The sequence below is a fragment of the Nerophis lumbriciformis genome, linkage group LG37, assembly GCF_033978685.3.
Source record: "Nerophis lumbriciformis linkage group LG37, RoL_Nlum_v2.1, whole genome shotgun sequence".
NCBI classification, from domain to species: Eukaryota; Metazoa; Chordata; class Actinopteri; order Syngnathiformes; family Syngnathidae; genus Nerophis; species Nerophis lumbriciformis.
In genome coordinates, this window is record NC_084584.2 from 9237664 (window position 1) to 9262500 (window position 24837).

General features: G+C 45.9%; 1 protein-coding gene across 1 annotated transcript in view; it reads right to left on the reverse strand.

The window, feature by feature from the left end:
* The window catches only part of pkhd1l1.1 (PKHD1 like 1, tandem duplicate 1), an 81132-nt gene that overhangs the window by 42547 nt on the left and 13748 nt on the right, over positions 1–24837 (reverse strand). Inside the window, exons 10-30 of the mRNA XM_061930839.2 lie at positions 23783–23853; positions 23617–23727; positions 22379–22480; positions 13004–13269; positions 12842–12933; positions 11581–11740; positions 11370–11505; positions 11148–11291; positions 10923–11077; positions 10498–10608; positions 10280–10426; positions 10077–10201; positions 9834–9997; positions 9578–9750; positions 8567–8699; positions 8191–8468; positions 3873–3978; positions 3655–3762; positions 3424–3588; positions 3239–3360; positions 3025–3169 (exon numbers count right to left, since the gene is read on the reverse strand). Coding sequence (XP_061786823.2) covers positions 3025–3169; positions 3239–3360; positions 3424–3588; positions 3655–3762; positions 3873–3978; positions 8191–8468; positions 8567–8699; positions 9578–9750; positions 9834–9997; positions 10077–10201; positions 10280–10426; positions 10498–10608; positions 10923–11077; positions 11148–11291; positions 11370–11505; positions 11581–11740; positions 12842–12933; positions 13004–13269; positions 22379–22480; positions 23617–23727; positions 23783–23853 — 3014 coding nt within the window. The remainder of the gene's footprint in view (positions 1–3024; positions 3170–3238; positions 3361–3423; positions 3589–3654; positions 3763–3872; positions 3979–8190; positions 8469–8566; positions 8700–9577; positions 9751–9833; positions 9998–10076; positions 10202–10279; positions 10427–10497; positions 10609–10922; positions 11078–11147; positions 11292–11369; positions 11506–11580; positions 11741–12841; positions 12934–13003; positions 13270–22378; positions 22481–23616; positions 23728–23782; positions 23854–24837) is intronic.

Consider the following 24837-nt stretch of genomic DNA (forward strand, 5'->3'; position numbering starts at 1 on the left):
TCCACTCAGATTCTAATGAGCACTTGTCAGCTTCTTTGCCTGAACAGGAATCTCCAGTTTATTGTGCGGAATAATAACATAGGACGCTGCGTAGAAACACAACGTTACGCTACGCGGCAATTAGAGATAAGACGCTCGTCTTTACAAGGTATTGACAATTGCGGACTCACGTGTGCAAGAACAACAGCTCATAAACAAGTTCCCAGCGTTATGTGTACAATTATCGGCTGTGCGTGCTAATGCCAGTAATGTGAGAAACAGGTTGATTCACTACCGAGGCAACACATTTTAGATCCGCAGTTTTCTTAGTAATACTTTTCCTAGGTTTACAGATTTACCGACTGACACAGTTTTAGATGTGTTTGATTCCAACTTTAGAAGGATAAATTACACGTATTTATCACCCACGCGTCTAGGACTATCTGCACATCATATTGTGTGGTCCGCATGAGTCTAGGATCACCGCCATGTCATATTGTCCGGTCCACACGCGTCTAGGATCACCGCCATGTCATATTGTCCGGTCCACATGTAACTCGGACCACCAACCCATCACATGTCCGTTCCGCACGCATCTAGGACCACCAACACGTCATGTTGTCTGGTCCGCACGCGTCTAGGACCACCAACACGTCATATTGTCTGGTCCGCACGCATCTAGGACCACCAACACGTCATATTGTCTGGTCCACATGCAACTAGGACCACCGACACGTCATACTGTCTGGTCCGCACGCATCTAGGACCACCAACACGTCATAGTGTCCGGTCCGCATGGTCTAGGACCACCGACACGTCATACTGTCTGGTCCGCACGCGTCTAGGACCACCAACACGTCATACTGTCCGGTCCGCATGGTCTAGGACCACCGACACGTCATATTTTGCGGTCCGCAAGAGCCTAGGGCCACCAACCCGATCCGTCATATTGTCCGGTCCTCACTCGTCTAGGACCACTGACAAGTCATACCGTCCGGTCCACACGCAACTAAGACCACCAAAACGTCATATTGTCTGGTCCACACGCAACTAGGACCACCAACACGTCATATTGTCTGGTCCGCACGCATCTAGGACCACCAACAGGTCATGTTGTCTGGTCCGCACACGTCTACGACCACCAACACGTCATATTGTCTGGTCCGCACACGTCTAGGACCACCAAAACGTCATATTGTCTGGTCCACATGCAACTAGGACCACCAACACGTCATACTGTCCGGTCCGCATGGTCTAGGACCACCGACACGTCATATTTTGCGGTCCGCAAGAGCCTAGGGCCACCAACCCGATCCGTCATATTGTCCGGTCCTCACGCGTCTAAGACCACCAACACGTCATATTGTCCGGTCCACACGCAACAAGGACCACCAAAACGTCATAGTGTCTGGTCCACATGCAACTAGGACCACCAACACGTCATATTGTCTGGTCCGCACGCATCTAGGACCACCAACACGTCATGTTGTCTGGTCCGCACGCGTCTAGGACCACCAACACGTCATATTGTCTGGTCCGCACGCATCTAGAACCACCAACACGTCATACTGTCTGGTCCGCACACGTCTAGAACCACCAACACGTCATGTTGTCTGGTCCGCACACGTCTAGGACCACCAACATGTCATATTGTCTGGTCCACATGCAACTAGGACCACCGACACGTCATACTGTCAGGTCCGCACGCGTCTAGGACCACCAACACGTCATACTGTCCGGTCCGCATGGTCTAGGACCACCGACACGTCATATTTTGCGGTCCGCAAGAGCCTAGGGACACCAACCCGATCCGTCATATTGTCCGGTCCTCACGCATCTAGGACCACTGACAAGTCATACTGTCCGGTCCACACGCAACTAAGACCACCAAAACGTCATATTGTCTGGTCCACATGCAACTAGGACCACCGACACGTCATACTGTCTGGTCCGCACACGTCTAGGACCACCAACACGTCATATTGTCTGGTCCGCACACGTCTAGGACCACCAAAACGTCATATTGTCTGGTCCACATGCAACTAGGACCACCGACACGTCATACTGTCTGGTCCGCACGCGTCTAGGACCACCAACACGTCATACTGTCCGGTCCGCATGGTCTAGGACCACCGACACGTCATATTTTGCGGTCCGCAAGAGCCTAGGGCCACCAACCCGATCCGTCATATTGTCCGGTCCTCACGCGTCTAGGACCACCAAAACGTCATATTGTCTGGTCCACACGCAACTCGGACCACCAAAACGTCATATTGTCTGATCCGCACGCATCTAGGACCACCAACACGTCATGTTGTCTGGTCCGCACATGTCTAGGACCACCAAAACGTCATATTGTCTGGTCCACATGCAACTAGGACCACTGACACGTCATACTGTCTGGTCTGCACACGTCTAGGACCACCAACACGTCATATTGTCTGGTCCGCAGACGTCTAGGACCACCAAAACGTCATATTGTCTGGTCCACATGCAACTAGGACCACCGACACGTCATAGTGTCTGGTCCGCACGCGTCTAGGACCACCAACACGTCATACTGTCCGGTCCGTATGGTCTAGGACCACCGACAAGTCAGATTTTGCAGTCCGCAAGAGCCTAGGGTCACCAACCCGATCCGTCATAATGTCCGGTCCTCACTCGTCTAGGACCACTGACAAGTCATACCGTCCGGGCCACACGCAACTAAGACCAACAAAAGGTCATATTGTCTGGTCCACATGCAACTAGGACCACCAAAAGGTCATATTGTCTGGTCCACATGCAACTAGGACCACCGACACGTCATATTGTTCACACTGCAACTGACACTGTGGTCAAAGTTGAAATTGCCGGAAAGCACATTTTAGGATATTTAACACTCTACTGCCATAGTGGATAGTGCGCCCCCACAATTCGTCACGTTTCAAGTGTCAGGTAAACCGTGACGAATGGGGCCATATGAACCCTCTTCCTACAGTATGTGACCTTAAAGAACAAAACCCTGAAAAATCAAACATAATGGATGTGGTCTGGGAGGCTCACCAAAGACGGAGGTCTTTAGGGGACTCAGCCCGGAGATCTGCGGTGTCAGGGCGAGGTCGTAGGTGAAGGCCACGCTCGCCGCCTCGCTCGCCGCCTCGCTCATGTTGCCCAGGTGGACAGTGACCGCATGCGAGCCGGCAGTCCCCTGCAGGAACACATACAGTCAACGGTACAACTTCCATGGTCCAGACGGGGTGGAACCTGTCTGACTCACTGCTGGTGTTCTGCATTTTAGCTCCGTGTGACTTGCTTGGACCACACTGCACGCCGCGTCCCCCACGGCGACGCTGGCGTTCCCGCTGAAGCCGAAGCCCGTCACCGTCAAAAGCGTTCCCCCTGGGACACACCTGTAAGTATTAGGTCACCGCTTTGACCATGAGTATCATTGTGACGCTCCACCTGCGACGCTGCCAGACACCGGGGAGAAGGAGGAGACGATGAGCTGGTAGGTGAAGTTGAGAACGCCACCGGCCGCAACGCGCGGACGACCCAGTGAGGGGAAGTTGATCCACACCGGGACGGTGCCGGCACCGGCGCTGCCCAGTCTGCACACTTGACTGTCAGCTGCAATGCACACCTGGTTGGTTAGCGTCGTGTCCTTAAGTCAGCCTTTTAATTTCACCAACTCACCCGAGACCTCTTCCACGACACATTCGGCTCCTCCCACCGTAATGGAGGCGTTTTGGTCACCGAAGCCGGAACCAGTGACAGTCAAACGAGTCCCAAGTCCGACGGATCCTGGTAAAGTCGGGCGTATTTAATGAAACCATCTTCCCCAACAGATTTTGAAGACCTTGTCCATCACTTGCTTTGACTGAAAAGACCCTGGTAGTGGATGAACCGCTCACCTTTAGAGGGGCTGATCCCGCTCACCACAGGGGTCTTGTCCTCGGACCATTCAAAACCGCAGTCTCCGGAACACTTGGAGGGAATGCCGTTGATGTAAACCTCCACCTGTGAACAAGAGTTCGAAAAGCTTCGGTTATGGAATTCAGACATTATTTTGGTGATATTTTCACCCAAATCAAGTACAGGTAGGGAATGTTTACAGGAGAAGAAAACAAACCTATTCAACCTGACCATAACCACCTGCAGGGTTAGAGGGTACTTTGTTATTTTTTTACAACCCTAATCCATACTTGCCAACCCTCCCGGATTTTCCGGGAGACTCCTGAAATTCAGCGCCTCTCCCGAAAACCTCCCGGGACAAATTTTCTCCCGAAAATCTCCAGAAATTCAGGCGGACCTGAGTCCGCTTTCCCACAATATAAACAACGTCTACAGTAAAGCAGTTCGTCTGCCGTAAACAGCAATGTTGTGACACTCTTAAACAGGACAATACTGCCATCTAGTGCATTTGATGAAAGCACTTTTGTGCGTGCTACACAGCAATGCATCATCAGAGAGTGTGTTCAGCATGGGTTAGAAAGATAGTGACAGAGAATAGATCAAGGATGGACAATTCAACCCTTAACTCAACAATGAGTAGATGAATGTTATGTGTGTGTATATGTGTAGATAAATGAACACTGAAATTCAAGTATTTCTTTTATTTATATATATATATATATATATATATATATATATATATATATATATATATATATATATATATATATATATATATATATATATAAATAAATAATATAATAAATATATATTTATAGCTAGAATTCACTGAAAGTCAATTATTTCTTATATATATATATATATATATATATATATATATATATATATATATATATATATATATATATATATATATATATATATATATATATATATATATATATCCATCCATCTATCCATCCATTTTCTACCGCTTATTCCCTTCGGGGTCGCGGGGATGTATATATATATATATATATATATATATATATATATATATATATATATACACACACACACAGGTAAAAGCCAGTAAATTAGAATATTTTGAAAAACTTGATTTATTTCAGTAATTGCATTCAAAAGGTGTAACTTGTACATTATATTTATTCATTGCACACAGACTGATGCATTCAAATGTTTATTTCATTTAATTTTGATGATTTGAAGTGGCAACAAATGAAAATCCAAAATTCCGTGTGTCACAAAATTAGAATATTGTGTAAGGGTTAAATTTTGAAGACACCTGGTGCCACAAACTAATCAGCTGATTAACTCAAAACACCTGCAAAGGGCTTTAAATGGTCTCTCAGTCCAGTTCTGAAGCCTACACAAACATGGGGAAGACTTCAGATTTGACAGCTGTCCAAAAGGCAACCATCGACACATTGCACAAGGAGGGAAAGACACAAAAGGTTATTGCTGAAGAGGCTGGCTGTTCTCAGAGCTCTGTGTCCAAACACATTAATGGAGAGGCAAAGGGAAGGAAAAACTGTGGTCAGAAAAAGTGTACAAGCGATAGGGATCACCGCGCCCTGGTCAAGATTGTGAAAAAAAAACCATTCAAAAATGTGGGGGAGATTCAGAAGGAGTGGACAGCTGCTGGAGTCAGTGCTTCAAGATCCACCACCAAGAGACGCTTGAAAGACATGGGTTTCAACTGCCGCATACCTCGTGTCAAGCCACTGTTGACCAAGAAACAGCGCGAAAAGCGTCTCACCTGGGCTAAGGAAAAAAAGAGCTGGACTGCTGCTGAGTGGTCCAAAGTCATGTTTTCTGACGAAAGCAAATTTTGCATTTCCTTTGGAAATCGAGGTCCCAGAGTCTGGAGGAAGACAGGAGAGGCACAGGATCCACGTTGCCTGAAGTCTAGTGTAAAGTTTCCACCATCAGTGATGGTTTGGGGTGCCATGTCATCTGCTGGTGTCGGTCCACTCTGTTTCCTGAGATCCAGGGTCAACGCAGCCGTCTACCAGCAAGTTTTAGAGAACTTCATGCTTCCTGCTGCTGACCTGCTCTATGGAGATGGAGATTTCAAGTTCCAACAGGACTTGGCGCCTGCACACAGCGCAAAATCTACCCGTGCCTGGTTTACGGACCATGGTATTTCTGTTCTAAATTGGCCCGCCAACTCCCCTGACCATAGCCCCATAGAAAATCTGTGGGGTATTGTGAAAAGGAAGATGCAGAATGCCAGACCCAAAAACGCAGAAGAGTTGAAGGCCACTATCAGAGCAACCTGGGCTCTCATAACACCTGAGCAGTGCCAGAAACTCTTCGACTCCATGCCACGCCGCATTAACGCAGTAATTGAGGCAAAAGGAGCTCCAACCAAGTATTGAGTATTGTATATGCTCATATTTTTCATTTTCATACTTTTCAGTTGGCCAACATTTCTAAAAATCCCTTTTTTGTATTAGCCTTAAGTAATATTCTAATTTTGTGACACACGGAATTTTGGATTTTCATTTGTTGCCACTTCAAATCATCAAAATTAAATGAAATAAACATTTGAATGCATCAGTCTGTGTGCAATGAATAAATATAATGTACAAGTTACACCTTTTGAATGCAATTACTGAAATAAATCAAGTTTTTCAAAATATTCTAATTTACTGGCTTTTACCTGTATATATATATATATATATATATATATATATATATATGAAATACTTGACTTGGTGAATTCTAGCTGTAAATATACTCCTCCCCTCTTAACCACGCCCCCAACCACGCCCCCGCCCCCAACCACGCCCCCCACCCTCGCCCCCACCCCCCACCTCCCGAAATTGGAGGTCTCAAGGTTGGCAAGTATGCCCTAATCTGCATTTTTGAAGTACAGTGGTACCTCCACTTAACAGTATTTTGAGATACTCTACGTTAATTTGCCAGCATAATTTGAGTCCACAGTTGCTAAATGCTGAAGCTAACGCCACAGATCCGCTCCTAAACATCCGGCTTTATTTGCTAGCATGAGCTTATAGTTAGAGATCGAAAGATGTTTGTTTTTTTGAATTTTTTTTGGACATACAGCTAACAGAAATACGATACAAATTGAGTGTCCTATAAAAACAAAAATAATAACAAAATCAGTCAAATAAGTACAGGCAAATATTGACAACTGCACTTACGAATGGCCCTAGCATGGTGCAGCAATACACAAAAGCAAACAAAAGGCTCATCAATCATCCACAATCCAAACAGGCCTCAATCGGGCCCGAACTGGAGATCAGATTTTGAGAAAGTTTTTACAGAACTATCAATGTCAGCCTAATAGCACGGTTGGATTTTACATAATTCAATCCCCATCCCTAATCAATGTATTGCAGTACTACTTATGTTGTAAACAACATTTCTTATCTAAAAGGCATGTTTCATGTTAGAATTCAAGTGTTTGGATAAAGAGCTCGGTAATGAAACGAATTGAACTTGTAGGTTGAGGTACCGCCGTATATACCAGGTCTGAATTGTACCCATTTAGGCTATGAGTAGTCCATGAAAGTCCTAACTGACCCAAAATGAACCACAGTGTTAAATGGGGTTGCCCAAAAGTTTTGGAATTCACCCGGACTCTTTGGGTGAATTTCAGACCTCTTGGAGCACCAGGACCTTTGGGGGTTGTCCATTTTGGGCATACTTGGGTCCTTGAGACTGTTTGGGGTTTTGGTGGTTCTATCATCAGTGTGTCAATGGCTGAATTTGATGTAAAGTATAAATGGCTTTGGGTATCTTTCCAGGTGTATTAAAGCTCTAAACAATTACATTTACAATCTGGGGTACGTTGGGATCTTAGACTTAGACAAGTCTAAGTCTGGGGTACGTTGGGATCTTAAGGTCTGTTAGTCATTTCCCGAGTCTATGGACTTTTTCTAATAAAAGTAGATAGGCCTTTGCCCCCCAAAAAGCACCCCTAAAAAGTCCCAAACCCATTTTAGTGTGCCTCAACTCATCCAAAAAACGTGTTTTTCCTCCACCTTAACTAGGCACTCATATCAGTGGTGTGTTCCCGGTGCTGTAAAACCCCAGGAACACAAAAGTCATGGAATAAAGCAGGCTTCTTAAAAAAGAAGAAAGCTCTTGGAAGGCACTATTTCTCAGATTCACAACAATAGATGGGAGCGGCCACAAATCCAGTAGCGTCTTAATGTGATTTTGCGCTCGCCTGGAGGCACAACATACACCTGACACCAATTGGACTCGCTCCAGCAGATGTATAGTGTAGTGAGTAAACACAGCCAGGCGTGGCTCCAAAGAGAGAAGGAGCACTGGAGGTCGTACCTGTGGTTTGGTTTCCCAGACACGGAAGAAGTCTCCAGTCATGCTCCGCATCATCTGCCCTCCCTTCTTCCTCTCATGGGCCCAGACAACCACGTCCTTGCCAACGACCAAAGAACCGTTGAGCTGCAGCATAGGCTGGTCTCCCGGCCGTGTCAGCCACTCCACTATCCACTTGGGCTGTCTGCACGTTCCAGTGTACTTCACATCTACCAGGCCCATCCCGGGGATTCCCTCCAGGGCGTACTTCAGGTCCTCCTGACTGATGTCCACCGACAGACCTGGGAACCACAACTGGTCAGTGACTTTTTCGCACGAGCTGCCCGACACAGTTTAGGTGTGCGAGTTTTCCAGAAGGTCCACAATGCATCTGGGTTACCTTCAACACGCTGCCCATTCATCTCCACGCCGAAGGTGCCGTTCAGAGGCGGGGTGGCTCTGTGAGGGCGAGCGACTGTGACGATGGCGGAACCTTCCTGAAACGCAGCCGAGTCTTCGCTGCTGTTGGTCATCTTCAAGAGTAGACACAGTGAAAACGTTTCAAGTGACGCCAAAATCTCAATCATGGCGGACACTGACATCACTGAACAATCTAAGCTGAGAAAGTTGAGGAATGCACATCAAAGACTTATTTGGAACATCTCACAGGTGAACAGGCGAATTGGGAACAGGTGGGTGCCATGATTGGGTACAAAAGCAGCTTCCATGAAAAAAAATTAGGGTCACCACTTTGGGAACAAATGCCTGAGCAAATTGTCCAACAGTTTAAGAACAACATTTCTCAAGCAGCTATTGCAAGGAATTTAGGGATTTCAACATCTACGCTCCGTAATATCATCAAAAGGTTCAGAGAATCTGGAGAAATCACTGCACGTAAGCCATGATATCACGGACCTTGGATCCCTCAGGCGGTACTGCATCAAAAAGCGTCATCAGTGTGTAAAGGATATCACCACATGGGCTCAGGAACACTTCAGAAAACCACTGCCAGTAACTACAGTTGGTCACTACATCTATAAGTGCAAGTTAAAACTATACTATGTAAAACCAAAGCCATTTATCAACAACACCCAGAAACTATTCAAATGAATATTGGTTGAAAAGGATTTGCAAATCATTGTATTCTGTTTTTATTTACGATTTACACAGAGTGCCAACTTCACTGGTTTTGGCTTTTGTATCCGTATCTACCATCCCTGCGTGTCTTTGTTAGACTGCAGCGTGTCAGTATCAGTTCTTATTCTTCTTGTGTTTGCATTCCCTTTCATGGCCTTCAAACCTAAACCTTGTTGAAATCTAATACTGGCATTGCATGAGAAAGATGTAAATAAGTAAAGTTATCTTCCAAATCTTTCTCCCAACGGTAGGTCCATTTCTGTTGATGACTTACCTGCAGGAAGCCAACGTTTATGAGGGGGAACCCAAAGCCGCAGTCCAGTGGTGTGGCTGTGATCTCAAAGCTGACCTGCGACCCGTTGGAGTAGGTCTCTTTCACGACAGAGATCTCCTTGAAAGCAAGACCTGTGCTCTCAAATGGCGGCGGCCTCCTCTTGCCAGGAACAGCTACGGGAAGAACCCAAGCGACAGAGACGTGTCACGTTTGGTCTCGACCTCAGCCAAAATCGAACTGCAATGCAGCTGCACACCGTATTCCTCCTCTGTGGTGGACCTCTTGCCGATGTGGATGGCATCCACGTAGAAGTCTTCCCCGGACTCGTCTTTGTAGAGATAAACCTCCAGGACGGTGTAGGCGCTTCCAACGTAGTCCGTCTGCAGAGACGTCTGCAAGTCCACACACTTGTAACTCCACCTGCGCAGAGCAAGTCATCAAAGTCACCATCTCCAGTCTGGACTAATCCAGATTTACGGGATGGACTATTTTTACTGACTTGTAGCCTTTGGTAAAGACGGCGTTGATCTTTGCCTTCTTGGTCTTGATTTGGTCTTCTTCATCAATGTAAGTAAATTTTACGCCAATTTCATCTTTGAACATTCCCTTATGTGCAAAGCACAGCTGGAAGGGCAAAGAAAGAAAGAGATTTTAGAAAAGTGACTGAACCAACCAAAAGAGCATCTTTGTGTGTTATTGTACCGTCGAATACTGCTTCAGGGAAATGCCCCCGTAGGCTGCACCAGACCGCGTCCTGTAACTTTCCTTGAAAAGAACCTCTGCATTCTCCAGTGACCACGATCCGCAGAAGGCCCCGTTTTTAACCCGTGTCCCTTTGGCGCCGCCAAACTGTGCCAGGCAAGCAAAGTCATGTTGTTTCGAAGAACTATTCCGTTGTGACAATCCGGTTCATCACTGACCGTGTCGTGGTCATCTTCATAGTCCTTGAAGAACTTCACGTCCCGTCCTTCCTCGGTGAGGATCTCAACCGGACACTCGGCCTTCATCATGTCCTCCAGAGCCCACTGGACCTGGTCAAAGTCCGAACAAAACGGCCGTTGAACGAGCAGTGTATGGAAATATTGTGGTAACAGTTCCCGCGTCTGTGTACTAATTTGTGTGTCTGTATCTCAGTCTGTGTGTGTGGAAAAAAATCAGAATACGGCCATACCAATTAAAACAGGCACATGCATATTTGATTACACACATTTTTGCGATACAAACACACAAATTAGTCCACAGACACGATTACAGACGGATACGTATTTTGCAACAATACTAATTCCTTAGCAGTGTTCGACTGGCTTTAGTTGAGCATGGGCACGGTTTTTAACTGGCAACCTACCTCTGAGCCATTGGCATTGCTGGGAATGGGCTTAGTGGGTATGCCCCCCCAGACCAAGGTGAACGTGGCCATGTTGCTCCTGCCCTTTGTCACCTCTGTGACGGTGATGTTGGTGTCCAGACCCAGGCTTTCGTAGCGGAGAGGCCTGAAATCACCTGCAGCCGAGGAAAACAAGGATGAAGTCCCGCTGGACCGCATCCGCGGGAATCGGTTTTAGCTTCTCACCCCGGTCGGAATCGAACGTGACCGTGAAATGAACTCCGTCGCTGTCCTCGTCCCTGCTAACCCGAACCGAGTCGGGTTTGATGGACCACAGATTGTTCAAGGCTCTCTCCACCACGTTTGCCGCGGCGCTGACAGGAATCGGGCCTGAAGAGATTCAACCTCAGCAAAAAGACCGAGGGCGGGAGTGTTCCGGTCTCACACAGTCCACCATGTCCACATTACCAGTGCTGACGTCTTCGTAGTGCAGGCTGAAGTAGGTGCTTCCACACTGGAGGCCCACACAGGCACTACTCACGCTCACCTTCTGCACCTCCTGAACGCCACTAACCTTGTCAGGCCACGCCTCCAAGGTCACCACCTGGAAGATGTGACCCACATGTCTTGGACTGACCGGAATCCCCTTATCGAAAATGCAGTCGGAGCCTCCGCTTACCTGCTTTTCGTCAAAGACCTCGTAGTTCACTGCGATAACCTGGACCTCGTTGATGGCATCGTCTGACTGCTCCTCGGTAAACCAGCTCTCGGGTCGGAACATGGCCAGGTTGATGCCGGCTGCACCGTTATATTCCTGATGCAGGATTTCAATGTAGTAGCTGCAGAACAAAGAACAATAAAACTTGTGGGCCACATAAAATGATATGGTGGGCCATAGAAAATAATGTGGCAGACCACATAGAGGACGTGGCGGACTACAAACAAAGATGTGGCGGACTACATGAAATTATATGCCGTGCCACAATAAAATGATGTGACAGGCCACAATAAAATGATATAGGGGACCAAATAAAATGACTTTGCTGCCCACATAAATTCTGTGGTGGGCCACTTTTATGAACTGGCGGTCCATATTAAAATGAAATGGCGGGCCACTTAAAATGATGTGGTGGGCCATTTTAAATGAGCGGACCACATAACATGATGTGGCGAACTACTGTACATAAAATGATGTGACAGGCCACAATAAATTGATGTGACAGGCCATGATAAAATGATATAGGGGACTAAATAAAATGATTTGGCTGCCCACATAAATTCCGTGGTGGGCCACTTTAATGACATAGTGGGCCATGGAAAAATAATTTGTCGGGCCACTTGAATAACGTGGCGGACCACATAAAATGAACTGGCGGTCCATATTCAAATTAAGTGGCGATACACGATAAAAAGATGTGGTGGGCCATGTTAAATGATATAGCAGACCCCATAAAAAGATATGGCGGGCCATGTTAAAAGGATGTCGTGGTCAACAATAAAATGATGTGGCGGACCACATAAAAAATATGTATAAAATGATTATATTTATATAGCGCTTTTCTCTTGTGACTCAAAGCGCTTATATATATATATATATTTACTATAAATAAATATATATATATATACATATATAAAAACATGGGACCCATTACCTCCCTGCTTGGCACTCAGCATCAAGGGTCGGAATTCCGGTCCCAAATGAATTTTGAATTTTTTATGGTGGTTGGCTGTTTTCTATAATATCCACAAAGTTCAGTGAGCAGGTTGTCTTATGTGTGACATGTTTGTTGACTTTTTTTTTTTTTTTGCGCCGGTCGAATTGTTTTTTTTCCTGTGCTATGACTAGGGAAGGTTGTTTGGATTGGGTCATATAAGTCAATGCTGTGATTGATCGTTAAACTCGTGCCATAGTTTGGACTAGATGTCTTAGATGGACTTACACTTTTCCTTTCTCGAGAGCCATGACTTCAGACTTCTGCGATTTCAATTTTGTGTAGTCGCCAACGTAGTACGGCTGGTAAGCCACTTGGACCTGAATGGAATTTAGTGAAACATGTTGTGTGACATTTAGTCATCGGAGGAATCATTTGAAGTTGTCATGCCTTGTCTTCCGGGCGACTGGAGTTGCTGAAGTACAGCTGGCATTTATCGTCGCAGTTGAGGTAAATGGTGTAGTTGCCGCTGGCCGGCGGCACGAAGAAGCCTCTGGTTCTGGTGCTCAAGTCGTGCAGCTCATTGGGGAAGTTGTGCGGCATGGAGTCGATCCACTGCGACCAGTATCCCTCTTTGCTCTCGTTGTAGCTCTGGATGTCGCTCAGGTCTCCGGACCTGGTGTTGTTCCACAGCTCCATCTTGAGGCCTCGGCCACCTGATTCGAAGGGGACAAAGGTCATTTCCGTGAGAATATGGATTATTTGGCCCACTCACAATGAAAATAACACAAAAATGTGCTTTTCATGAGGGAGTGCACACGTGTCAAATGTGAGGCTCACTTTTGGAACGACGCGCGCCACGTTCTAAAAATACTATTACAAAAAACATAAAAAAGTTGTTCAAAAGAGGCTGTTTTTTTAAAATTAAAACTGTCATTGCGCAAAAATAGTGATGAATCAAAATCAATGTTGTTATGAAATATTGACCTGTTGAAGGCTACAATTACTTTACAACAAATATTCCACTTTGAAATATTTTTTGGGGGAGAAAATATTCCATATTTTGTGTGTTTGTCATAAAAAATAAAGTGTTCTATAACAAAAAGGGCATTAAAAAAAACAAAAAAACATTAAACAAATAATAAAAACCTATAATGGCCGGATAAATCTGAATTTGATCTAAAGCAAAGGTGTCCAAGTGCGCCCATTTCATGAGTGTTTTTTGTGTATGTGCTCCAATCACTCTATCACAAAAAAATAAGACTTGTAGACATTATTGGAAACTCAAGACAGCCATGAAATGATGTTCTTGTCACGACTTGGTCCGGGGTGTTTGCTTTTCCAGGATGCAACGGAAAATTGGCACGGGCGAGACGGGAATTAAGGTACATATTTTTATTGAAACACTAGAACTAACTATAAATACTAAAAAAAAAAGGGATCAAACAAAAAGCGCGCACAGTGGCGTAGAATAAACTATGAACACTTAAACAAAAACATTAACTGTGGCTTGATAAACAAAAACTTACTGTGACAAGGGACATGAAGCAGGATCATAGAGGAGTGTGCAGAAGCATATATGGGGTGCGGTATGGGGTGCGAGGTCGTCAGCAAAACAAACTGAAAAACACTGAACTTAAATACTACAGACATGATTAACGAAAACAGGTGCGTGACTCAAGACGTGAAACAGGTGCGTGACGTGACAGGTGAAAACTAATGGTTGCTATGGTGACAAGACAAGGGAGTGAAAAGCCAGAAACTAAACAAAACATGACTTAAAACAAAACATGATTACACAAACATGACAGAGCCCCTCCCTTAAGGACAGATACCAGATGTCCATAAAAATTAACAAGAGTCATGGGAGGGCGGGAGGGGGACATGGCGGTGGGTCGCCAGACCACGTGTCCCCGTATCCACCGGGGCAGAGTTAGGTGGCGGCGGCGAGTGGAACGCCGCTGCAGCAGGCGAGGCGGGCGCCCAGGGAATGGCCACATTCGTGGCCGACTGGGAGGTGGGCGCGTCGTCATCGTGGCAGGCGTGGCTTGGCGTGGTGAGTCAGACGGCGAAGCTCGGCGTGACGCGTCCAGCGGCGAAGCTCGGCGTGACGCGTCCAGCGGCGAAGCTCGGCGTGGGTCTTGGTCTTGGTCTTGGTCTTGGTGTGGGTCTTGGTCTTGGTCTTGGTGTGGGTCTTGGTCTTGGTCTTGGTGTGGGTCTTGGTCTTGGTGTGGGTCTTGGTCTTGGTCTTGGTGTGGGTCTTGGTCTTGGCATGGCGGGTCTTGGTCTTGGTCTTGGCATGGCGGGTCTTGGTCTTGGCATGGCGGGTCTTGGTCTTGGCATGGCGGGTCTTGGTCTTGGCATGGCGGGTCTTGGTCTTGGTCTTGGCATGGCGGGTCTTGGTCTTGGTCTTGGCATGGCGGGTCTTGGTCTTGGTCTTGGCATGGCGGGTCTTGGTCTTGGTCTTGGCATGGCGGGTCTTGGTCTTGGTCTTGGTCTTGGCATGGCGGGTCTTGGTCTTGGTCTTGGCATGGCGGGTCTTGGTCTTGGTCTTGGCATGGCGGGTCTTGGTCTTGGCATGGCGGGTCTTGGTCTTGGCATGGCGGGTCTTGGTCTTGGCATGGCGGGTCTTGGTGTCGTGAAGCTGCGACTGGCGGCACTTGGCGTCGTGAAGCTGCGACTGGCGGCACTTGGCGTCGTGGAGCTGCGACTGGCGGCACTTGGCGTCGTGGAGCTGCGACTGGCGGCACTTGGCGTCGTGGAGCTGCGACTGGCGGCACTTGGCGTCGTGGAGCTGCGACTGGCGGCACTTGGCGTCGTGGAGCTGCGACTGGCGGCACTTGGCGTCGTGGAGCTGCGACTGGCGGCACTTGGCGTCGTGGAGCTGCGACTGGCGGCACTTGGCGTCGTGGAGCTGCGACTGGCGGCACTTGGCGTCGTGGAGCTGCGACTGGCGGCACTTGGCGTCGTGGAGCTGCGACTGGCGGCACTTGGCGTCGTGGAGCTGGTACCGGAGCTTGGCGTCGTGGAGCTGGTACCGGAGCTTGGCGTCGTGGAGCTGGTAGCGGAGCTTGGCGAGGAACTTGGCATGGTGGAGCTGGTGCGGCAACAGGTGCTAGCCTTGGTGCAGGTGGAGGTGGCCTAGCTGGGGGTTGCGGCTTGGCAGGTCGGAAGACTGGTGAGGGCGGTCGTGCTGGAGGCTGTGGCTTGACAGGTCGGTATACTGGTGGTGGCGGCCGTGAGGGAGGCTGTGGCTTGGCATGGTGATGCCGAGCCACCCCACCAACACAGCTCCCGACCCCAGCCCCCCCCTCAAGGGGCGGATACCAGACGCGCTCCCTGCGGTCTGGAACTCTCTGTAGGGGTGGGCGGGGGAGGGCAGAAATGTCCCCTTTATTTTGGCCAAATTGTTTTGTTTTTTTATCCCCCACCTGGGGTTGTGTGGGTGGTAAAAAAGAAAAAAATTGTGACGGGGGCGGGACTTGAGTCTTGGGGGGCGGGGCATGAGTCTTGGGGGGCGGGGCATGAAATTGGGATGGCTGTGACTGACTAGACCTGAATTCTAAAAACTTATCTTGATAAAGTTTTGTTACGGACATGGAGTCTTTGGTTGGGAGCGGTTGAAAAAAAAGAGATTTGAGGAAAAAAAAATCTTGCTCTGTGATGTCATCCTCCGGTGATGGCGTGACGTCATCCTGGAGCAGCGGGGCTGGGAGCAGCCTGCTTCCGCCCGGAGGGGGAGGAGCTTGCGGGAGTGACGTGTCCTGACTGCTCGCGGAAGTCTTCCCAAACGTCCTCCGTCTTGGGCGACGTTTCCGCGGCTGGGGCGACGTGCCAACGTCGTGGGGCCACACGGAGTTCAATGGCACCATTTCTCCATTTGGCCCCCACATCTGGTCTCTGCGCTCCACGGAGGAGTAGCGTAGCGTTTCCTCCTCCATCGCGCGCAGGAGCTCCCACCTTCCTTCGTCCAATCTTGCGGGAGAACTTTTGTGCTGACGACATCTGTCACGACTTGGTCCGGGGTGTTTGCTTTTCCAGGATGCAACGGAAAATTGGCACGGGCGAGACGGGAATTAAGGTACATATTTTTATTGAAACACTAGAACTAACTATAAATACTAAAAAAAAAAGGGATCAAACAAAAAGCGCGCACAGTGGCGTAGAATAAACTATGAACACTTAAACAAAAACATTAACTGTGGCTTGATAAACAAAAACTTACTGTGACAAGGGACATGAAGCAGGATCATAGAGGAGTGTGCAGAAGCATATATGGGGTGCGGTATGGGGTGCGAGGTCGTCAGCAAAACAAACTGAAAAACACTGAACTTAAATACTACAGACATGATTAACGAAAACAGGTGCGTGACTCAAGACGTGAAACAGGTGCGTGACGTGACAGGTGAAAACTAATGGTTGCTATGGTGACAAGACAAGGGAGTGAAAAGCCAGAAACTAAACAAAACATGACTTAAAACAAAACATGATTACACAAACATGACAGTTCTTTACAAGTGTATGTACACTTTTGACCACAACTGTGATATATATATATATATATATATATATATATATATATATATATATATATATATATATATATATATATATATATATATATATATATTATAAATGTATGTGTGGGAAAAAATCACAAGACTACTTCATCTCTACTCTATTAAGACATATATATATTTATTATATATATATATATATATGTATATATTTATTATATATATATATATATATATACATATATATATGTGTATATATATACTTGTATATATATATACATATATATATATATATATACATATATATATATACACACACATATATATATATATATATATATATACACACACATATATATATATATATATACATATATATATATATATATACATATATATATATATATATATACAAGTGTATATATATATAGAGTAGAGATGAAGTAGTCTTGTGATTTTTTCCCACACATACATTTATAATAAATATATATATATACAAGTGTATATATATATATATATATATATATATATATATATATATATATATATATATATATATATATATATAGTTATTTTGCATGTAGATGGCTTTCGGCCCCGGGGCCAAATTATTTTTAGCCCATAGCGGCCCCTCAGTCAAAAAGTTTGGACACCCCTAAACTAGACATTTAAACGTTGAAAGTCAAAAAAAATAAAAAAAAGGATTTTATGACTTATTTTTAAAAATTTTATCATTGGGCCCCTTTTGGATCTCCGATAATTGTAGCGGGATTTTTTTCAAACTGTCATTGCTCAAAAAGTAATAATGAATGAAAATCAAAGATGTTATGATTTGTTTTCCAATGATTTCTACTTTGACATTTTTTTTGGGGGGGGGGGGGAATGTTGCATATTTTGTGTTTTTGCCATAAAAAAAGTTTTCTTTAACAAAAAGGGCCTAAAACATTTTTTTAAATTAGACTTGATATTGACAGATAGATCTGAAGATAAATTAAGGGATTAAAGCGTTGAAAAAATATTAATATATGACCTATTTTTTATGATTGAGACCCTTCCATGTACCCAGGACCAAACTTGAAGGGACCCCTAAAGGCTAAATAAAATATATACATTGTGTATTGGTTTTGGAAAAGTTCAAAATGTCCCCCGGATGCTTTCATTTTTCAATTTGTGGCCCTCAGTGGATAGAGTTTGGACACCCCTGAGCTAGTGTATGTACTCATATTGTGTGGGTGAGGGTCCTCCTTTTCAAAATAATTTTTGGCCCTTTCAGAGATCACATTGAGTTCCCCTTAAAACATTTACATCTAGTACAATGAGATGTACGTATGGGATAAAACATTCACATCTAACACAATGAGATGTACGTATGGGATAAAACATTCACATCTAGCACAATGAGATGTACGTATGGGATAAAACATTCACATCTAGCACAATGAGATGTACGTATGGGATAAAACATTCACATCTAGCACAATGAGATGTACGTATGGGATAAAACATTCACACCTAGCACAATGAGATGTACGTATGGGATAAAGTTAAAGTTAAAGTTAAAGTACCAATGATTGTCACACACACACACTAGGTGTGGTGAAATTTGTCCTCTGCATTTGACCTATCCCCTTGTTCACCCCCTGGGAGGTGAGGGGAGCAGTGGGCAGCAGCGGTGCTACGCCCGGGAATAATTTTTGGTGATTTAACCCCCAATTCCAACTTTTGATGCTAGGCGCCGAGCAGGGAGGTAATGGGTCCCATTTTTATCGTCTTTGGTATGACTCGGCCGGGGTTTGAACTCACAACCTACCGATCACAGGGCGGATACTCTAACCACTAGGCCACTGAGAAAACATTCACATCTAGCACAATGAGATGTACGTATGGGATAAAACATTCACATCTAGCACAATGAGATGTACGTATGTGATAAAATCTCGTAGTACACTACACACAAGGTGTTGACGAGAGATAACCAGTCACGCCATGTTCCTTTGAAATGGTGCATGTTTTCACTTCAAAGGCCGCGTAGAGTCACGGTCTCTGGTGCGTGCGAGTGGACGACCCGGAGATAAGCGTCACATCACACATGAGTTCAATAAATTCTTTATAGAATCTGTCAAAAACCTTTCCTCGGGTTTCTCTTGTATGACTAATGATGACCAAACAACAGACATACCTGATGAACAAGACAGCTCATTTCAGCTCAAGAAGGTTAGTCAGACAACTGTCCTAAATGTCATACATGACCTAAACACCACATACTCAAAGGATATTTATAACCTAGACACAGCTTTTCTTAAAAAATATAGCGGCATCCTTATACAGCCTCTTACCCGTCTTATTAATATTTCCATTAAAACTGGGCAATTCCCAGATGGATGGAGGACTGTACAGGTAATACCACTTTTCAAATCTGGTGATGCTGGAATGACATCTAACTATAGATCAGCCTTCTTCCAGTTTTCTCTAAAACACAACTAATGCACCACCTTGAGACAAACCACTATTTGACTCCCCTGCAATTGGGATTCAGACGTAACCATTCTACAGAATCTGCCACTTGTTTTTGAACTGAAAAGATCAAACATTCTCTTGACAAAGGACAGGTGGTCGGTGCAGTATTTCTAGACTTAAAAAAAGCATTTCATGACATTTTAATTTCAAAACTAACTAAATTCAATTTATCCACACAGTCATTGTCCTGGTTTGAGTCATATCTAAAGGGCCATGAACAATGTGTCACAGTTAATAATGTGAGATCTTCCTTCGGCAAAATAGAAACAGGGATACCTCAGGGTAGTGTCTTGGGACCAATACTATTCAGTCTATACATCAATGACCTACCAGATGTATGCACAGATATAGATTTACAGATGTATGCGGATGACACAGTGGTATATACATCAGGTAAGACCTGTACTCTAGTTTGTGAGAAGTTAAATGCTAAATTAGACAAAATAGCATCTTGGCTGGTATCATCCTGTTTAACCTTAAACACTAAAAAGACTAACTCTGTCTGCTTCTCCATAAAAAAAGCTACCTCAAACAAACCTGAATATAAAAATGAATGAGGAGCTCATTGAACAAGTACCTGAAGTCAAATATTTGGGCATAATCATAGACTATCAGCGGAATTTTAAAAGTCACATTAAGAAAATGTGTAAAACCTGAAGGCAAACGTAGGCTGTTTTAAGATTATAAGACACTGCTTAACTCTTAGCTGTGCTTTTACTTTTATGAATGCAATGATTATTTCACACATATCTTATGGCTTAACTACATGGTCCCAGATATCTTAATGCTTAACTACATGGTCCCAGGCACACCAGTCATCAATCAAGACCATTGAGTGTCTTTATAACCGCACCTTGAAAGTTCTAGACAAGAAGAGTATACCATATCATCATTGCCAAATTTTAACCAAATACAATATTTTAAGTTTTACCAATTTTATTTTGTTACACACAGTCAAACTGCACCCTCAAGGACCCTGCCGAGAGTATAGAGCTGGTCCACAGTTCCACGACCAGGACGAAAACCACACTGTTCCTCCTGAATCCGAGGTTCGACTATCCGGCGTAGCCTCCTCTCCAGCACACCTGAATAGACCTTACCGGGAAGGCTGAGGAGTGTGATCACACGATAGTTAGAACACACCCTCCGGGTCACCTTCTTAAAGGGAGAAACCACCACCCCGGTCTGCCAATCCAGAGGTACCGCCCCCGAAGTCCACGCGATGCTGCAGAGTCTTGTCAACCAAGACAGCCCCACAGCATCCAGAGCCTTAAGGAACTCCGGGCGGATCTCATCTACCCCCGGGGCCTTGCCACCGAGGAGCTTTTTAACTACCTCAGCAACCTCAGCCCCAGAAATAGGAGAGCCCACCACAGACTCCCCAGGCACTGCTTCCTCATAGGAAGACGTGTTGGTGGGATTGAGGATGTCTTCGAAGTATTCTCTCCACCGATCCACAACATCCGCAGTCGAGGTCAGCAGAACACCATCCTCGCCATACACGGTGTTGATAGTGCACTGCTTCCCCTTCCTGAGGCGGCGGATGGTGGTCCAGAATTGCTTCGAAACCGTCCGGAAGTCGTTTTCCATGGCCTCACCGAACTCCTCCCATGTCCGAGTTTTTGCCTCTGCGACCGCTGAAGCCGCACACCGCTTGGCCTGTCGGTACCTGTCCGCTGCCTCAGGAGTCCTATGAGCCAAAAGAACCCGATAGGACTCCTTCTTCAGCTTGACGGCATCCCTCACCGCCGGTGTCCACCAACGGGTTCTAGGGTTACCGCCATGACAAGCACCAACTACCTTGCGGCCACAGCTCCAATCAGCCGCCTCGACAACTGTATCGATCCGTTGTGGTGAAGAAGGAGCTGAGCCGGAAGGCAAAGCTCTCAATTTACCGGTCGATCTACGTTCCCATCCTCACCTATGGTCATGAGCTTTGGGTTATGACCGAAAGGACAAGATCACGGGTACAAGCGGCCGAAATGAGTTTCCTCCGCCGGGTGGCGGGTCTCTCCCTTAGAGATAGGGTGAGAAGCTCTGTCATCCGGGGGGAGCTCAAAGTAAAGCCGCTGCTCCTCCACATCGAGAGGAGCCAGATGAGGTGGTTCGGGCATCTGGTCAGGATGCCACCCGAACGCCTCCCTAGGGAGGTGTTTAGGGCACGTCCGACCGGTAGGAGGCCGCGGGGAAGACCCAAGACACGTTGGGAAGACTATGTCTCCCGGCTGTCCTGGGAACGCCTCGGGGTCCCACAGGAAGAGCTGAACAAAGTGGCTGGGGAGAGGGAAGTCTGGGCTTCCCTGCTTAGGCTGCTGCCCCCGCGACCCGACCTCGGATAAGCGGAAGAAGATGGATGGATGGATGGATGGAACTATGGAACTCTTTACCGGACACTTTGAAAAGTATACCTGCACTTGTCACTTTCAAAAAACAAACAAAATTATGGCTAGTTGAGCAACAATCGTGTTCCCATGTTTAGTTTTTACTCATTTTTACTCATTGTTTTTTATCTAGTCTGCACTTTGTCTGTGTTATTATTATTATTGGCTTTTATCTAGTTTGCACTTTGTCTGTATTATTACTATTATCATTATTATCAACTCATTCTACTTTTTATTTTCCTATTTTAATGATGTTGGATCTGTGTTGTTGTTGTTGTTGGGGACAAGTGTTGTAAATGAGCTTTGGCTACAAACACTATGATGCATACATTGGATAACTGTTTCACATGTCTATGTTTTTGTATCTGTCCCTATTTCAAATAAACCTCTATAATAATCAAAGTCCTCACCTGGATAGATTGTTGCGTTGCGCTCGTCGTCCGTCATCCGCCACTTGGCCGTCACGCATGTGATCTCGCTGTCGCGCACGCTCTGGATTTCACACGGCAGTCCTGCAGCCAATCACATGTTAGCGTTGTTGTTTGCCTTGGAACAGACGCATCACCGTCTTTTGAAACATTCCGTTTTTCCCCAAGCCGCCGTTTACAATCTACTTCGCCACTGCAGATTTTTCAGTACCAAACATTCGGTTCGGTAAAGGTTTATCGAAATTTACAGTAATGCACTGTAAAAACGGTTAAAAAAAATTGGCTGCTCAGTCATCAGAATTTTCCAGTAAAAATAGCAATGGTACGGTTTTCCATTCACAGTAATGCACTGTAAAAACAATGGCTATACATTTTTTGTTAAAACAAATAAAACAGCAGTTCAATCAATAGAATTTTACAGTAAAAATAACAGTGTTACCGTGTTTCAGTTTACAGTACTGCACTATAAAAATAAACGGTAAAAAAAACTGGCAGCTCATTCTCCAAAATTTTACTGTAAAAATAGCAGTGGTACTGTTTTCCATTTACAGTAATGCACTGTAAAAACAATGGCTGTAGATCTTTTGTTAAAAAAAAATCAGCAGTTCAGTCAATACAATTTTACAGTAAAAATAACAGTGGTACCGATTTCTATATACAGTAATGTGCTGTAAAAACAAAAACCAGATGTTATGGTTAAAAAAATAGCAGTTCGGTCAATAGAATGTTACAGTAAAAATAACGGTGGTACTGTTTTCCATTCACAGTAATGCACTGTATAAACAACAACCGTAGCTTTTACGGTAAAAAATGGGCAGCTCAGCCGCCAAAATTTTACACTAAAAATAACAGTGGTATCATTTTTCCATTTACAGTAATGCACTGTAAAACCAATGGCTGTAGATCTTTTGTTAAAAAAAACAAAACAGTTCAGTCAATAGAATTTTACAGTAAAAATAACAGTGGTACTGTTTTCTATTTACAGTAATGTACTGTAAAAAACAAGAACCAGATTTTTCACGTAAGCTCCGGAATGTTGCAGTTGAACTAGTTCCCTGGTGGTTTGTTGTCATATTTGCAGAACAATGGCTGCCAGGACTCTTTGTGTTGCCATGTTGTGTGTTTGCATTATGTGCTGTAACTGACACACTCTTTGTGTTGCCATGTTGTGTGTTTGCATTGTGTGCTGTGACTGACACACAATGATTTCTTGTGCTTACCTCCCACCAGCACGCGTGCCGGGCCGTCCGTCTGGTCGAAGAAGCGCCCGTGGACGGTCAGCAGGGTTCCGCCCAGGATGCTGCCGTGGGACGGCGTGACCCCGGCGACCTCTGAGGGTGCGGATGTTAGTGTCAGGTGGAGGGCGGAGAGCGAAGGTGAGGTTACCTGCGTAGGTCTGGAACATTCCCAACTTGTGCAGGGCTGAGAGTCTGTAGACCTTCTTGTCTGCTGAGCTCCTGCATGGCATTGAAGTACTCATCAGTATTCCTATTTAACGACCACATTGGTTCATATTCATCCCGATTCTTAATCCATTCATCATTTTCAAAAATCGATTAAAAACACATTTTTTTTCAATATATACAAGAATCCATTTTTAAAAATGAGGTTTTTAGGCTCGAAGACCTCTATGAAGAACACTAACAAAGGACCCAGATTTCCCTCGCCCGGACGCGGGTCACCGGGGCCCCCCTCTGGAGCCAGGCCCGGAGGTGGGGCACGATGGCGAGCGCCTGGTGGCCGGGCCTGTCCCCATGGGGTCCGGCCGGGCACAGCCCGAAGAGGCAACGTGGGTCCCCCCCCCAATGGGCTAACCACCCATAGCAGAGGCCATAGAGGTCGGGTGCAGTGTGAGCTGGGCGGAAGCCGAGGGCAGGGCACTTGGCGGTCCGATCCTCGGCTACATAAGCTGGCTCTTGGGACGTGGAACGTCACCTCGCTGGGGGGGAAGGAGCCTGAGCTAGTGCGTGAGGTGGAGAAGTTCCGGCTAGATATAGTCGGACTCACTTCAACGCACAGCAAGGGCTCTGGAACCACTTCTCTTGAGAGGGGCTGGACTCTCTTCCACTCTGGCGTTGCCGGCAATGAGAGGGGACGGGCTGGGGTGGCAATTCTTGTTGCCCCTCGGCTCAAAGCCTGCACGTTGGAGTTCAACCCGGTGGACGAGAGGGTAGCTTCCCTCCGCCTTCGGGTGGGGGGACGGGTCCTGACTGTTGTTTGCGTTTACGCGCCAAGCGGCAGCTCAGAGTACCCACCCTTTTTGGATTCACTCGAGGGAGTACTGGAGAGTGCTCCCCCGGGTGATTCCCTCGTTCTACTGGGGGACTTCAACGCTCATGTTGGCAGCGACAGTGAAACCTGGAGAGGTGTGATTGGGAAGAATGGCCGCCCGGATCTGAACCCGAGTGGTGTTCTGTTATTGGACTTTTGTGCTCGTCACA